General features: G+C 34.7%; 1 protein-coding gene across 7 annotated transcripts in view; it reads left to right on the top strand.

Annotated features, from left to right (window-relative positions):
- Positions 1–17,393, top strand: part of RHBDD1 (rhomboid domain containing 1) — a 39,057-nt gene that overhangs the window by 9,817 nt on the left and 11,847 nt on the right. For all 7 annotated transcript variants that reach the window (XM_083849456.1, XM_083849455.1, XM_083849454.1 and 4 more), the window contains 4 exons: positions 181–313; positions 7,424–7,512; positions 8,968–9,027; positions 12,292–12,417. In XM_083849456.1, coding sequence (XP_083705582.1) covers positions 181–313; positions 7,424–7,512; positions 8,968–9,027; positions 12,292–12,417 — 408 coding nt within the window. The remainder of the gene's footprint in view (positions 1–180; positions 314–7,423; positions 7,513–8,967; positions 9,028–12,291; positions 12,418–17,393) is intronic.

Genomic DNA, 17,393 nt, shown 5'->3' with positions numbered 1-17,393 from the left:
GAAAATTATCACTGACAAAACAGCTTAGAGCTGTTCTGGCATGCAACAGTATTGCTTCCTGGTGCTGTGAACCTGCATGGTATTCCAGTTTCAGTAGTTAATTCATTTTGGTAGTTAAGTCACTATTTATTTTTTGGGCACGTGTACTTCTCTCTTGATGTGACTTGTACTTGTTTGCAGGAGTCTTGTTTGCTTTGAAGGTTCTTAACAACCATTACAATCCAGGAAGAGTCAGCAGTGTCCTTGGATTGCAGATATCCAGCAAATACGCCTGTTGGGTGGAGCTGGTGGCTATTCATTTAATTTCCCCAGGGTGAGTACATTTAATTCTTTGAAGTTAGCAGAAGAGATTTGGGTTATCTGAAGTAGTTTGAAATGTTTTATGAAGTAAGAGTAGTTATCTGATACCCAAATTGTGAGCTGGGGCTACAATTAAGTGCTGGGGCTATAGTATGCTTTTTCTTGTAACACCTTGTGATCACGCTTCAAAATGAGAAACTGGAGTACTGTCTTTGGAAGGTATTGTGAACTATTGGAGGGAAGATGTGAAAAGCTGATGGTCAAGGAAAAGGCACATGCACTTTCGGTAAAATAACCTAACCCTGGGATACATGACTATTTCTAAATAACCTATATTGACAGTGTTGATCTGAGTCAGTTTTATAGATTATTTTTGGCAACTTAAGATGCTTATTAGAGTTTTTAATCTAAAAAAAAACTAGATGACCTCACAAACTGAGAACTACCCAACTACCCCAATTAAAGACCAATAGCACAGGGGCAAGTCTTCATCCTGCGACAGAGATGCAGATCGCTGTCATACACATTCATGGCTGACAATTGAAATCAGAGTTGTAACGCATTATGAATCAGCAATGAATATTAGTTGCTTAATTTTGGATGGGTTCAAGGATCCAAAAGAGTTCAGTCTCAAAGCAAATCACAGTCAAAACAGGTAAATATAATAGGAATAATGAGCTTTTCATTAAAAAAACAAAACATCTATGTATGTTTGAAAATAGAGGAACATTCTGAAAAATCTGGCTTTAAATTCTGATTTTTTTCCTTTCACTTGTATACCTCTCAGCTTTACCCCTGGTGTGACCTCTCTTGTCAGTATAAATATCTTGCATTGCTCTAACATTCTTAACCTCATGAAATCTTTTTAATGTGTTTATTTTCCTATTTAGTCTGCCTTTTTTCATTGCTTGTTTAATGCTTAAGGATATCACTGAGTCTTCACCGGTTATCAGTCAGATTTGCTGTTGAACTTTTTTATTGATGAGAACTGTTCCTCTGGAACAAGAGGGCTTAAAAAAAACAACAGGTTTGCTGGGAATGGCATTATATGGTGAAAAACATTTTCTATTGTTTTGTTTTGTCAAACAGCTTTTACTTTTCTATATTATGTTTCCAATTTATTACAAAATTAGTAACAAATTCCCAACTTCCAGTTAAAGAAGCAGCAGTGTTTTCCTGTACACAGTTGTGTAAAACAAGTTGTCTTATACTTATGCAATCGTTTAATTTGGTGTAATTTGCATTCAGATAGGTTGCTTAGCACTGGTAAATTGACTACATGCCCTTCTTTCTAAGCGAGATTAAATTTAGAAGCAGAGGCAATAAATTGTAATATGCATGTGACTATGTGGTTTGAGTTAATATGGAAATGAACTGTGTGTATAAACACATGGATTTCATCCTATTGTTTCAAGAAATTCATTATTTTTCAAAGATAAAGCCAGCCTAGATTCTTGTAGTATGTCACTTACCTTACTTGTTTGTTTGTTTAGTGAATATATGCCTTCCAGCAGAGCATCAGAGGAGATTTTTAAGTTGTCATGGAAGACAGTGACAGTGGCTAAACTAAAGGCAAACTTTTGTTGCTAAATAAGTGGCTTCGTCTTGTGATAGACTAGGATGCTTAAATGATGATTCCTACTAGCCTTTTGGGTTTGCTGTTAGGCGGAAATTGGAGAAATGTAGTAATACAGGTGTAGGTTTTCTTTCTCTGCTTTCATGTGTGCTGCTGGGTAACTGACACCACAGAATTGAAACAAGTCAGGATAAATGCAGTAGCAGCAAGGAATTGATTTGAATTCAGTGTAAGAATACTGGAACATTATTCATATAAAAATAATACTGGGAGATGCTTGTAAGCATGGGATCAGAATCGGATAGATGAAGCATAAATCTTGTTCAAATGGCTTTCCTGTAATGATAGCAATTTTCATGGAAACTACACAGTCAAATGAAAAGTCTAGTTAATTCTGTTTAGAAGATTTTGCTCAAGTAATGTGCGCATCAGCTTGATGGCAAGTTTCTTCAGGAAACGGTATTTAGACATATTGCATAATTATCATTGGTATGAAGTGAATGGTTGAAATAAGATCTCTGGGGAGATCTACATTTTCAAACAAAAATTAAATGAGACATCATTTGAATTTCTTTATACCAGAGAGAACATTATTTAATATTGATAAAGCTCATTGACATTTAGGAAAAAAGCATGCAATTTAAAAAGTCAAGAATCCTGTTTCTATTCCCACTCAAAGTTCAGTTTGCATTATGCAAACTATAAGTTATACCACAAGCAATAATTCTGTCAGTTTTTCTTAACCAGCAGGAGAAAAGGCAGTAGTTTATCTTGTTGTTGCAATCAGAAGGATATTTATTAGTCTAACAATTTAATAACAGTCAACTTAGAAAAATATACATGCAAGTCAAGATATTGCTATTATTGCAAATAATGTAAAAATACTATTTTGGAATTTGATAATGGAAGTTGCTTTATGGTTGATAGGGTTTTTAACTATATATATAATTATTTCACAATATCTAAAAAGCAGAAAATAGGAGTAACCTCAATTTTCTGGATTAGATTTGAGAGGAGTGGAGTTTATAATACAAATGAAAGGAGCCTTGGTAATGTGTTTGGACAAGAGTTTCACACAACTTTTGTGCTTTTCTATAAATTATATTCATTCGTTTCAGCTAAAATGACATTTAATTCCAAAACTTGTATGTTGTCCTGCCTTGTGAAAACAGTTGTAGTTTTGCCATTAGCTTTAATGTCAGCAGATAAAACTCATACAGCCTTGTAGGCCAGAAATCCATTATGCAAATTTTTTTGAAAAGCCAGTCTACTGAAAATTAAAATTCACTGTAAAATGTAGTAAAATGTCAAGAAGGTTGACATCGACACTGAAGTATTATCAGGAATTAATGGTTCAATTATATTTGAGTTCATTGGAAACAGGAATATCCACTTTGGGCTAAGGCATGTGGTTAGAAGAACATTAATTGCATGTGTGAAAGTTATTTTATCCAGTTTACTTATATTGAATAATTCCAGTCTACATATTTTCATTAAATAAGAAACATTATAGGGGATCTGAATGAATGTGATATCAGAATGCAGTTATTACTCAGAGCATTCAAAAGGACAATGATATATCTCTATACACATACATACTTGTATAACCATAAATGTTTATACTCATCAGTATTTAGTATAATGTGCTTCCCAAGATCACCACTATATCAAACGGATCTTTGCAGGGGCTTAGCAGCCTCACATTTTACCTTGCTAAGCAAGGGCAAGTGGGCCCGAACCCATCAGGGTTTGGGAGGCCTCTGCCCCTCTGGGTGGGAGGCCCAGTCCCTCCAGGCAGCCGGCTCTGCCGCTCTGGTGTCCTCAAGTCTCTTGCTGCAAGTTGTTTGTTACCACTTACTCTATGGGTTGTGAAGGTGCAGAGTTTGTTCATTCCTATTTCTGGCTCTTGTGCGTTTTTTAAATATGTTGTATCCATGAGAGGTTTAGTCAATGGGCTAAGTGATAGTGGTTCCTTCAGTCTTTTCCCAGAAGTTGTAGGCTTCTTGGTGTTGTTGTCTTTGGCTTAGTTTTCCAGCTGAGACCTATCACTGTTGAACAGAGTGGAAAGTTTTACTTCATTTTACTTTCAGGCAGCGCTCCTGTCTATGTGTTCGCAGTGAAACCCTTGTTTCCTGTAGTGGTGTGGCCCACTGACCCGTGCTTCGTTGTATGTCTCGCTGCGTGTGCCAGCTTCTCTCCTGAAACTTTCGCACTAGCTAGTCCCTTCCAGCCTGTTTGTATAGCTGGTTTCTGTGACGTGTTCAGAACTTCATACTTGTCTTTGAATTATATCCTAATGCTTTGTCACTGTGTCAAGGTTGCTTTAAATTATAATGCCATCTCCTGTCACTCGTGTAGCTTCTCTCAGCTTGTTGTCATTTGCAAACAATACTTGGTATAGACTCTTGTGGAAATCCATTTGGTTCATATCCTTAGTTTGATAATGAATCACTGATGAGCATTAAGCCAGGCTTTTTGGCCAGATACATATCTGCTTAGTGTAGTTTTACTGCTTAAAATTTATGAGAAACCCTCTTCATGAGAAATGCCATGAGACAGTGCTTCATTCTCACACCCTGTCGTCTGCAATTTCTCCCTTTCTTGGGAGGCTTGGAGCCCTGTCAAAGGAGGGAACCTGGGGGATTTGACTGATTTGTTCATGACATAGCCGTTTTCTGCTTTTGATGTTACTTACTTGAGTATAGAAATACCCTTCCAGTCTTCCAAAACTAACCTATCTTCAAAACAGCTGCAAAAGACAGTCTGACTACTTTAGAATTCAGCTGTATGGTTAACTTGTTTTTTCATTTGTTTGCACAGGGTGACTTGGGTTGTGAAGGGACCTTAAAGATCACCTAGTTCCAACCCCCATGCCCATGGCCCACCAACCGAGGCTGCCCAGGGCCCATCCAGCCTGGCCTTGGGCACCTCCAGGGATGGGGCACCCACAGCTCCTCTGGGCAACCTGTGCCAGTGCCTCACCACCCTCTGAGTGAAGAACTTCCTCCTAACATCTAATCTAAATCTCCTCTCTTTTAGTTTAAAACCATTCCCCATTGTCCTATCACTTTTTATTTTGAGGTTTGAAGTTTTTAATAGAATAACTATTTTTTCTTTGTAAAATTGCATAGTATCTATGTCTTTTAGTTGTTCCATTTAGGAAATGCCTATACAGATCTTTTCCATAATATAGATTACACGTTAGCAAAAAAAAAAGTATTAAGTCACCATTAGAGTAAATTAGAATGTAACACGTTCTAAGATAACGTTGCAAGAAGTGATGTTTGTTTAACTTGGATGAAACATTAAGCATTTTGCTAATATAAGGGCTTCTATCTGTATGCTATGTAATTGCTTTTCCTAAGTAATTACAAGTAGCGTATTTGTGTTTGTCACACAAATTGTATGACGAGATATATGAAGATTTGGTTTATCAAATATAATTATTTTGTGCATGTCAGTGGTAGCACATATGTGTGACAGTGTACCTGGTATTGTTTTTGGTTTAGGAAAAGCTGTTTAAACATCTTCATTATTAGTGCGTTCTCCTTGAATATAATAAAACAAGTATTAGGTTAGTGTACTAGGTGCCTAAACACTGTTCAGTAGACATGAAGTGGAATTTATCCCCCAAAAGACTTATTAAAGTTGAAGGTTTCTGATTGCTCATATTGTATAAATATACAGCTTCACTGTGTTGCAAGCAAAGGCTTTGATTTTGGGTTTTGTGGAACAGCGTTGTGCTTAGATGAGCATAAAATTTGTTTAAAACACTGCCAGTAATATAGGTGAATCAATCTCATGTTGGTAATTTCTAGTGTAATGCATCTTTAAGTATTTGATGTTTTTTGTGTACAGGCATTCTCCACGTCAGGGATGTATTTTTCCTAATTTGGAAAATCTGTTCCAGAAAAATCTGTTTGGAAAACTAGTTCGTTTATAAATCCCTAATTTATCCCTAATCCCTAACTACCTCTTACCTGTGCATTTTCACAGCAACATTTATGCTATTGCTTACTTGTGGGAGAGCTGCAACTCTGCGTAGCAGAATTCAAGTTTGTGGTTCAGTAGGTGGCAAAGGAGTGAATTTAAATCTGATCTTTATCTCCCTCTAGTGACACATGTTTTTTCTCACATACTTTTACAAGTGGTGTCTGGAAGTTTTACCATCACGAGTGCATATGGTATCATTACTATATCTGTTTTGGATTTTTGACCAGAATGTAAAATGTATGTTTAAATCTATTTTTACTTCAGACAGAAGTTCCTTTTCTGCTTTATAGAGGGAAGGGGGGAAAAAAAAGATAATGGTATTTGTTGTTTGGACAGCCACTATAAATATAGCGGGCTGATTTATTTATAATTGCATAGTTCAGGAAATGTTTTCTCTTTAAAAAAAAAAGTGGCTTTGGCAAATTCATAATAAAGATGAAGAACCTGATTAATTTTTTTCACTAAACTCTTAATTTGAGTGCTGAAAATTAGTTTATGAACTTATCAAATCACAATATTCATGGTGATACTTGGAGCAAATTTCCTTATTTATACTACATTTATGCTTCCATGTTGGTGATTTCTCAAGACTTTTAAGTCTTTTCATTCCATATAAAAGTGGGCAGTGATAAGTTTTTAAAAAGAAATTGGTGATGTATTTAGAAAAAAATTTGGATTTCAGCATTTCACTCATTGTTCTTTTAATTTTGAAAGCACTGTTTTACAAACATGTTGCAACAGGTATGCATTTATGGTTAAGATAAACTCATGGTGGGGTTGTATTGATAGTACTGTATTCATGCTTTCACTTGAAATAATTTTGGCAGATCCTACCAGGACATTTCAGTGCAATTCTGTGGATTTAAGTTCTCTGAATTAAAACTAGTTTACTACCTCAATAAGACTTCAGTTTAAAAGCTTTTAGGGAAACAGTATTCTATCTGCTAAACAAGCAATTCAAGGGATCTTTCCAATTAGCTTCTGGCTTTTTCAGGATATTTGTTACATGCTTTTCTTTAACTGTATATACCCACCACTTTTAGGGTATTTATGAAGAAAGAAAACTTGGCACTTCCGTTCACATTGATAAGTTGCTTAGGTCAAACCGTGTAGGATACTTCTATAAATCATGAAATGAGGGAAGTAAATAACTCTTGCAAGGAGCACTGTATTAAACTACGTGATTAACTTTATAGCTCAGTCTTTAATTTGTTGTGGCCATACTTCTCAGTCACAGCTGGGAGTGAGGTTTGCTTGGAGCTTTTCCTCAAAATGAATAAGGTTTTAAAAAAAAAAGTTTGTTTTTCTGCAAACTGCACATGTGGGTTTAATCAGTAATTAACACTAATGTTAGAAATCAGATTGAGTAGGTCAGAGCAGAAATTAATAAATGTTTGCATTGCCCTGTGTCTTTGCAGGCAAGTCACTTTTCTATGCTTAGTTACTCAGGGACTTTCTGGGTTACAGCAAACTTTGCACTTCCCCTAAAGGATTCCTACCAAAAAGAAAAAATCTTTCCGTCACTCACAAGATTATTATTATCGTTTTTTTAAGGACTTCTTTCGCTGGGCATCTGGCAGGGATTCTTGTTGGACTGATGTACACCATGGGACCTCTGAAAAAGATCATGAAAGCCTGTGCAGGTATATAATTTGGTTTGATTTGTAAAATCTGCATGAGCCACTTTTAGTCTTAAAATTCAGTAAACCTTATATACTTGCAGACATTGAGGCAATTCCAGCAGTTTTTAGGGGATTAAAGATACACTGACTGATAAACTGAATGCAGAAGAAAAGCTCACTTTTTTTCTTTACTTGTTCTTATCTGTGTTAAAGGTGCCTTTCAGGTATCATGTTTTTACCTTTGTTTTTAAATTACATATTTAAAGTAAAATATTTCATGTAAGATGCCAATGAAAATGTCATTTTAAATAGAGTGGTGAAGCTGTAGACATATGTCAGAACACAGTGTGTTTCTATGATGGGTTTCTGTTGCTTGTATCCATTCATGTGGAAGCTGCTAAATTTCAAAAAAGATTGTGGGATGCTTGAGAAATTGTTGCAAGATTCCCCAAGCTTTCCAATAGTGAGTTGATACGGTTTTTCGTATTGTAGAAGTAATTTTTTAAAGGTAGAATCTTTAGACATCTTCAGACAAACAATTTTAAATATAGCCATACAAACTTTCATATGAATATGCCCTTAAACTCCAGTGTTTTAATTAGAAACCTGAGCCCTTTAACAACAGTTGTGCTGGACTTGGTTGTCAGAATTTTTGTCCGATTACTTAATAAGTTGGGCACCTTATTTATGACTGTGCCATTAAGTTGATCATGGATGTGGTGTTTGTACAGTGAAAAATTGCTTGTTCAGATGTGTGCATTCTCATGGGAGGTTTTATCGCAGTTTGGTGTTAGTCTGTCATATATGCTTAAGTGGAAAGCAGTTTTAAGTGGAAAAATAAAGACCGAAGCATCAGAGTTCCTACCCTACTTGAGTAAACTCACTATTTATTTAAAAGTTAATATTTTCTTTTTCTGGGGCATGATGACTGTTAGGACTGTTGAGCATTGGATTAGGTTGCATAGGGAAATTCTGCAGTCTCCATCCTTGGATGTTTTCAAGACCTGGCAGAATAAAACCCTGACTAAATAAACTGGTCTGATATCATAGCTGACCCTGCTTTGAGCGGGTTTTGGGCTAGGGACCTCCTGAGGTCCCTTCCAAACAGAATTGTTCTGTGATTCTGGGATAAGAGCCATGGTACTGTTAGTGAGACATAATGTAGAGATCCTGCTGCTGTGAAGGTTGCTGTGTGACTAAAGACTGGAAGAAGGGATTTTCCATTAAACAGGTGATTTTTGTCAGCAGAGCACAAACAATGCAGTGTTATTCCAATCCTAAGGTCTCTATGCATTAACCCATTTTTACCAATGTACAATCTCAGTGCAGAAATTATTCATTATAAGTTCTGGAGATCATAGGTTGGTTTGCATCTTTCTAGTCTACTTGGGTATGTTGCTTAAATTTGATTCTGTGTTTTAAAGAGAGACTATGATTGTTTTATTCTAATAGTGCATGCATTATTCTTATATTTAGGTGGTTTTACTTCATTCACTGATCCTGACAGGCCAAGGGACTACTACTCAGGTTATTCAGGTAAATGCTGTCACCCACTTACCTAAAAACTTATTTCAGCTCACTTTCAGCGTTACAAATATGGATATAATTTTTGCTAATGAGAGAGAACCTACCAAATATTCTGCCTATATGTGCACTTGCTAATCAAAATCAGTTTGTCTGGCCTTGTCTTTTCCTACTTGGGGAACCGTGTTGGATGTGTTTTGTACAAGAGTCTTTAAACCTTACATTAAGGTTATGACTTTATAAAATGCTACCCTGGGGCAATACTATCCCTTTTGCAGAGTCTGCAGCAAGGAGGAAATTGTCTACCAGAAGCAGCCTTTTAAACATTGGTAAATCTGCCCTGATTTGGCAAACTTACCCATTCCTTTCTAGGATCTAGACTACAAAGGGAGTGTGAGCTACCTGTTTCCAACTGGCAGTCTCAGGCCAGTTACAGATGTTTGCTGAGCTACAGTTACTGTTCTGTTGCATTGCTCTGTGTTCCACCTTGGTAATGACCAAATCTTCCTTCAGTATGCCAATACAGTAGCATGTGGAAACTAAGAATTTATATCAGAAAAAGGAATTTGATTTGCTAATGAGGATAAGAATTTGCACTTGACATTTAAACTCAGTAATCTGTTGCATCCGCTCTATAAACACCAGCTGCTCAGAGTGTGGGTGGGTGTAAAAGACAACTCTTGAGGAATAGGAGCAGATTCCAAACTGCCCTTTACTTCTTTTTCCAGGTCTCCCTAATCAGGGAGAAGGGAAGATATTTCATGTAGTATATTTAGAATGATGAATAATGACATAGCACCAGAGAAAAAGATTTGGTACACTGATGGAAAATAAATTTGTTTTGTGTTGTGTGTCTTGGGCAGTCCCCGAAGTAACCATGGTGTTGCTTTGAGCTAGTGTGTATGAAAGGGAGATAAAGGAACAAGGTTAACACAAATTATCCTATCTTGCATGCTTGGCTTTAGATGTAAATACTTTTTCTGTAGTAAATTCAATACTCTGAATTGATTAATAATTGTAATTATAAAAGATATATATTTAATATGTTCATTCCCTGTGTATATATACATCATAATTTTCTTTCACCTATTCATAGGAGTCTTCATGGAAGAGTTAACCTTTTGCTTTTTGTGTGTTATAGTAATGGATTTCACTATCTGTGAATTAAGAAAACTTTCTAGTATTGTATGCTAATGATGCATGTGCAGTACATTCTTACCTTGATTAATTTTTCATTTGCTGGTATTGGTGCTTTATTACTTTCTGACTTCAAATACCAATTAAATACAAAATAAATAGATGATAAGAACAGATTTTATGAACCAGTACAGAGAAACAGCTTTAGAAGGAAAATGAAGATTTCAAGTGTGATTTTAACACATTTAGCGTTTGGTGACTGAATTAGGTTTTCTCAAAATGCAGTTCATGAATAAAGTATAGGGACATTTATTTTGATTAGTAGGAACACCTTGAACATGTCAATATTACTGAATTGTTTCTCTTTGTAAAATAAAAGATTGCAGCTTTGCCAGCACTTACATCTTGATGACAGTGTAAAACATCACACAAAAAAATTACAATAGAGCAAACTTAAAATGACATCCTTTTTCATCAGATAACACCATGATTTTTATAGTCTTCATGCACACCGTTTTGAAGCCTCCAGAAAATAGATTTGTAGCGAAAACAACGTTCATTCAGATTAGCATAATGCAGAGGGGAATGAGAGGAATAGATATATATTTCAGATGCGATCTTTATATATATCAGCTCAAAGGTATCCTGCAGTTGATTTTATTTTTTTCTGCAGAACTGTCTCTTAAATATAGCCAGTATGACTGAAAGGCTTTTAAAGCTTGTTAACAATATGCCTAATTTATACAGATTTGAAATTATGTATTTATCTCTTTCTAGCCAGAGGAATAGCAAATAACTTGAGAAATGGCAGAAGTTCAAGTTACGGGAGGATAATACCAAGTCTTCACTGCAGTTGTATGAAAATTTCTGCCAGTGTTAGTTGTTGTATGTTCCAAAAAGGAAGAATTTACAAATGGGCAAAATTACTTTCTTGTGTGTCCATGTATAACGTGCATTTGCATCCATGCACAAACATGGATATAAAATTATATATATCCTCACTTTGTAGTTTGTGCTTGGTATTAATCACAGAAACTCCACAGGAAAGTTATACATTAAATCTATGTAACTATTGAGATATCAACATCAATAATAATCCTGTGTTAATTTGAAGATGAAAAGAATGGCATGCTGTACTTGTCACACAAATATTTTCATTATTTTTTTCATTTGGAAAATCTTGTATAAGTTTTCTATCACTTGGAGAAACTGGCTGTGTGATTCTTCAAAATCTACTGTCCGGGTGTCTAGAAGAGAAGTTAAATATCCAAAGTTCTATATACTGACAATACAAAAGAGGAATAGAAAAATGGCACTTCGCTCCTTAGTTTTACTCAGCAGAGGTTTTCTGTGTTCAGGTTTAGATTGTGTTAAAGGAAGAGATTCTCATTCAAGTCTCTTGCCAGGTTGTTTTCTTTTCTTTTAAATCCCAAAAGGATTTGGATGGATGATGGTTTGTTCATGCTTGTTTTGACAGATTTTGTAAGTGGTCAGAAATGCTTGGTGGTCATTATCAGAGGCAACATACAGTGGCTGTGGCATTAGATGAGATCTGCAGTGTGTTTTGGGTTTTGTTAGTTTGTTCAGAGCATACATAGCACAAATTAGTTGCATATTTTCCTACAAAAAATGCAGAAGTCTTCATCCGTGTGTATTCTAATTTCAAACATTACTTGAATTTAGGATGACAGTCGTATATACTGTTTATGGCCACTAGGGTGAAATGAGAGACGGGTGGAAAAAAGCCTGAAGCATACCTGTTTTGTGGTTGCTGTTTCAGTGACGTAGATAAGGTGTCCTAGTAATGATGTTTAAATGTTAAAAGGAGATGATGAAAACCATCTTTCAATTTGATTGAAACTTTAAATAATGGTAATTCTATGTCACTTATTTATAACTGATAACAGATGGAGATGTTTGATGCATCTTTCTTGTCATTATTGTTCTCTCTCCTGTTACTGTAGTCTGGCTTTGCAAATTACAAAAATGTATTTTGATTCGTGGCATATCATAAAAATCCTAATAGTTTTTTTCTCTCCCAAATGAAACAAATTTGTGGAAGAAAGATAACAAAGATAATGTCTGGCTTCCTCCCCTCCCACTGAATATCATCAGTTTATTTTCCTTTTAATTTTACAGATTATTATTATTATAGATATCCAGATTATCAAAACACAACACCAAGGAACTACTACGATTATACAGGTGGGCTTACAGAGGAAGAACAGCTTGAAAGGGCAGTGCTAAACAGTCTTAATGAAAGAGGTAAGGTTTCTATTGCATTTCATATATCAAATTATGATTCATATTGAGGTGGGAGGAACACGGGGAAGATGTATTGTTCATGATTTATTTCCAGTCTTTTGACATCCATTCAGAAATGGACAAAAGTTTACTGGTAGAATTTTCAGAGAATGACATGTGGGGACGGAGTACCATTCTTTGTGTAACTGCATTTATTAGTAATTGCTTACTGTTTGATTTACCTGCTACTTCTATAGTAATAGAATTGCTCTTATAACAAACAAAACTGAAGTAAACTAAGTTGCTGTGCCAAGTAAACCCCTCACATTCTAAAGAGTAGTAGGGAGCAGTATAACAGAGGAATTGATGCTGCCAATATTTAAACTTTTTGTGTATTTTTTGCTTTTTATATGTATTTGAGGAGCAACGTATGGATGTCTTACTCTTCACATTTTCCTCTTTGACCCTAAAGAAAGTTTGTGCTAGCTAGTGGAAAGACCAAAAGAAAAAATAAAAGCAGTTTAGGAATAAATACAGTATTTGTTTTTAATTGCAAATTATTAGTTGAATTGGTATAAAATATATTAACTAGGATATACTTTATTTTTCTATAATGCAAGTAAAGTCAACAGAAAAAATTCTTAGTACAATATATTTCTCATTCTGAAAACTGCGATTAGAGCGAAAATATACTAGGCTAACAGTACATTACTAAAGCATCAGGTGTAATGTTTACATCAGTTGTGCAACATTTTTATATTTAAGTGATGAAACAAAGGACAAAAATTACTGCATGTGTTGTCTGGTATTGAGATTTTTAATGTCAAAAGCTGCTCTTTAATCTGTTGTATGTCAATATGTGACTTCAACCAAAGGCTTTACGTTCTCCTTAAGTTGTCAAAGCTGAAAGGTTTCTTTTAAATTTGATGAAGCTCTAACATTAAATCTTAATAAAAATAACCTGACTGCCACTTATCAATGTAATTTTTCTTCTTTTGTTCATAGTCTTGGTATTCTAACTTCCTGGGTGCAAGGAAGCATTCATTAGGAAAAAGATACAGAAACTCATATTTGTCACTGCAACTCTTAAAACACGATGCACTATTCATTAATCATTGCTCAGAAAATTAATTTACATCACTGATTTATGGCTGTTAGAAATATCAGGCAAAATATGAAAGTAAATATCTTGACAAGTCGTCATCACTTTCTTTCGCACGGTCTGTGATCATATATATTACGAAGGATGTGTTATCTGGAAGATAATTTTAAAAAGGCAGCAGATGAGGCAATGTTGTGTATAAAAAGGTTTCTTCAGTTTGAAAAATTGATTAACATGTTTTTTAACGTAAATATAGCCTTTTGCTTTCCATCTATTGTGAGAAGTCACTTTTGAGGCTGAAGTGCAGTCTTTTAGGAAAACTAGTTTTAAAAAAGCGGTTTTTGTAGTTTTACATATTTAGGCTTCTAACTGTCCATAAATATTGTGAGACTATAAACTTAAAATCAAAACAAAAAAAACCCACTGTTTCCTGCAGGAAAATTAATAGTGTAATAAGTTTTAGAAATGATAATAATCTGAGCAGTTCCTTTTAAATCAAACTTTTCAGAAAAACTCAGAAGCTGGTGAGGGTCTTAGCTTTCAAGCAAATTAATAATACAACATCTAGTCCATCTGGTCTGCCAGCAAAAGTTGGCAAATTAGATATTGTTCATGCTGTTTTAGACATTTTAAAACAAAGCAAAAACCAGCAAAACCACCACAACAAACAGGTAATATCCATATTTTGTCCTATATAAATTTGTCCTAAATAAGGTTTTGAGAAGGAATGGGTCTAAAGTGAGCTTTAATGGAAGGGATATTTTTTTTACTTTACTGACATTTTTACTTGATGTTTTACATCATTTTTTACAGATTGATTTTGAGAAAAATCTTTCAAAGCTTTTAAGTGTTTTGGAATGTGTTGTCTTGCAAGAGCATGAACCTTGTTTGTATTTTTTTGTGTTTTTATACTGTCAGCACAGTAAAACTGTGAATTTTTGTTTACTTGTTTTTCAAAACACCCTATATAAGACTCCTGCTCCTGTGAGCTTTGTCTATAACAGCTGAGTGCTAATGGCTTTTGAGTCATTGGAGCCTAGGCATTTAATGGATGCCTCACGCCTTTGGATGAATGATGACTTTAGATGTAGTTTTAAAGCCATTTTGATGTTCTTTTGAGGCCTTAAGTCACACTGCAGAAGGCAAAAACATAAATTATTACTCAAATCCAAAGTGTCCAAAGATGTCAAATTCTGAGCTCACTGTAGAAAATATATGCACGTAGGAGTTGGTATTACAATAAAAGAAAATGCTTTTATTTTCACTGCCATAAAATGAAGTCAGTTTGTAATAACAATGACAAGATTATGATAATATACAAAACTGGACAGCATACATTTTAGTCTTTCATGCATCAGTATGGAACACCTGCAGCTTTCCATTTGTAGCCATAAATAATCTACATCACTATAGGTAAGTGCTTTTTTCTGTTTGCTTTTTGAAGTACTGTGCTGTATTTGGACAAAGATAGATTTTCAACTGTAAGAGGAAATGTATTCTTACTTGGAGAATGCCCTTTGAAACCCGAGAAAGAATTTAAATAGCATCTCTAGCTAAGTATGTCTCGCTAGCAGATAACTGGCATACCAAGTCACATTTTTAACTTCAGTTTGAGACGACAGCATTTCTTATGTCTATGCTCGTGTCTGTTTTCAGTGTTAGGTCAAGTTTTTAAACCTCACAGATAAGTGAAGTGGGAAAATATATTGTATGTTGTTTCCAATGTAGTTTGGTACAATTAAATTTATATAGGTGGTATTTTTAGTGGTTTCACAGCGGTGCTTTAATTTTGCAGCTTTCTCTGTTTGTCACAGTACTTTAGTTTGGAAAAGTAAGACTTCAGAGCTCAACTTTGAAAAATATTTAATAAAACAAGCTACTTAAAGGTTGAAGTTACCTATGGGCACATCTTATTTCCAAAAGAAAGTAGTATAGAGTTTGTAACTGATCATACCTGCTTCAGAGTGACAAAAGTGTGAAATGAAATGTATTGTGGTAATGAGCAAATAGAGTATTCTTCTTTGTCAGTCTGAAAAATAAAGCTTGAGTGAGTATTGTCCTTTGAACAGGACACGTTTTTCCTTGAAGCATGGCATTTGCTGTAGCTTGCAATTATATGGATGATGAAACAGGTACTTAACATGACTAAAAATTGCCTAACATAATTTGAAACAGGCAGCTAAATGGATGTAAAAACAGGTACCAGAAGCAAAATTCAAGGCAGTATTTCCATATCTTTTTGTTTCCATTCCAACTGTGGAATTTATACTATCACATTTGCTCTGTGGCTTGGCTGAAAATAGACATAATTTTTTTCTTAGACAAATGTATTTATTAGGGTTTTTAGGCCACAGAATGTACTATTAGATTCGGAATGTTGATCCATTCTTACAAACTGCTGTGTTAGTATCCTGCTGAGCTTTTAAAAGAGTCAGTGGCATAGTCCAGAATTTCCTGGTATCAGTCGTTGTCCACAACTGAAAACTAATTTGTATTAAGACAGGCAACAAGTTTAATCTAAGTAATTATTTTTATATAATCCCATACATGAGTTTATCTAAACCCAGCATAAAGGTACTGTCTTTCTACTTAATCTACATTCAGACATTCCAGAACTGCAATTTTATTTTTGTGCCATATCCTGAAAAATTCTTTAATAATAATAATAGGTATCTAATGCAAGAAAAAGTAATTGCTAGGGTTGTTTGTGAGATTTATGTAGGCACTGGTTTTGGCAGTCTGTCAAATTGTCATAATGACCTAAGCTCATTTACTAAAAAGAACTTTATATTCTTTCCATCACTAGTTTTAGATATTGTCAAACAACAACCAATGTAAACAGCATTAGTTTTCGTTACTTTTTATTTTCATTCTGATTCTCATAAAGTAATTTTATATTACTCACAAATTACAATAACTTCTCCTTTAGTTAAGTCAGACAAGGACAATTACTGTTTGAATTAAAATTTATTTACGATATTTAAATTATATGGTTTTACTATGAAATTAAAAATATATGGCTTTCTATTTTGGTTTAATCCTCATATTAGCAGCTGTATACGGTAACCCCGGTATACCGTCTCTCGTGTTCTTATCTGTTGTTTCCTTGCTATTTTGCTCAGAAGAAATATCTGGATTAGTGTGGGATGGGGATTTTTGTGGTGGTGGGTGGTGGGTATTTTTGTGAGCTGGACTTCTAAGTTTATGTCTTTCAGTCTCAATAATGTTAAGAATCCCCTGCGTGCTCATGTCTCTGCACAAAAGAATTTTTCTCTTAAGAAGAAAGTTTTTAAACATGTAGTTTTTGTATTTTGTGGTTAAAATGAAATATACATATATAGATAGTCCTCATAAGTTTCAGTGCAAATATGCATTTCTTTGATTCTAATCTGATTTAAATTAAAGGAAAAAAAAATCAAAATGTTTAGATGGCCCAGTATGTACCAATCATAGGTACATCTGCAATGTGGTTATGAAATATTTAGTCATCTGGCTTAGCAGTTCTCTGAATTTAAATTTAGTTCCCATTTCTGCTTTCTTTTATTGAGATTGGGCTTTTTTTTTCTATTTAGGCTATGAAACTTGCTAAATCCATTGAAGATTGAGTAGTATGAAACAGAAATGCTGTATAATTCCATTTTTCTCCGGGCAGGGTTGTCTTTCCCCTTTTGCTATGGTAGGAATGCCAGTCATTGCATTTAAATGTTTTTTTGTAGAAATGTCTTAAAATAAATTATATGCTTCGATAAGCAGTGCATGATGTCAGATTAAAGTACATTTCATAAAGTCACGTGCTGTGATTGGCATCTGATTCTGAAAGGCCAACTTTTCTTTTAGTTGGTCTTGGGTACCCAGAAACATGTTCTGGGAGAAAAGCTCTCTCCTTCAAGTGAAG

The sequence above is a fragment of the Anser anser genome, assembly GCF_964211835.1.
Source record: "Anser anser genome assembly, chromosome: 9".
NCBI classification, from domain to species: Eukaryota; Metazoa; Chordata; class Aves; order Anseriformes; family Anatidae; genus Anser; species Anser anser.
Note: the sequence above shows the minus strand (reverse complement) of the source record. Positions and strands in the feature narration are given on the sequence as shown.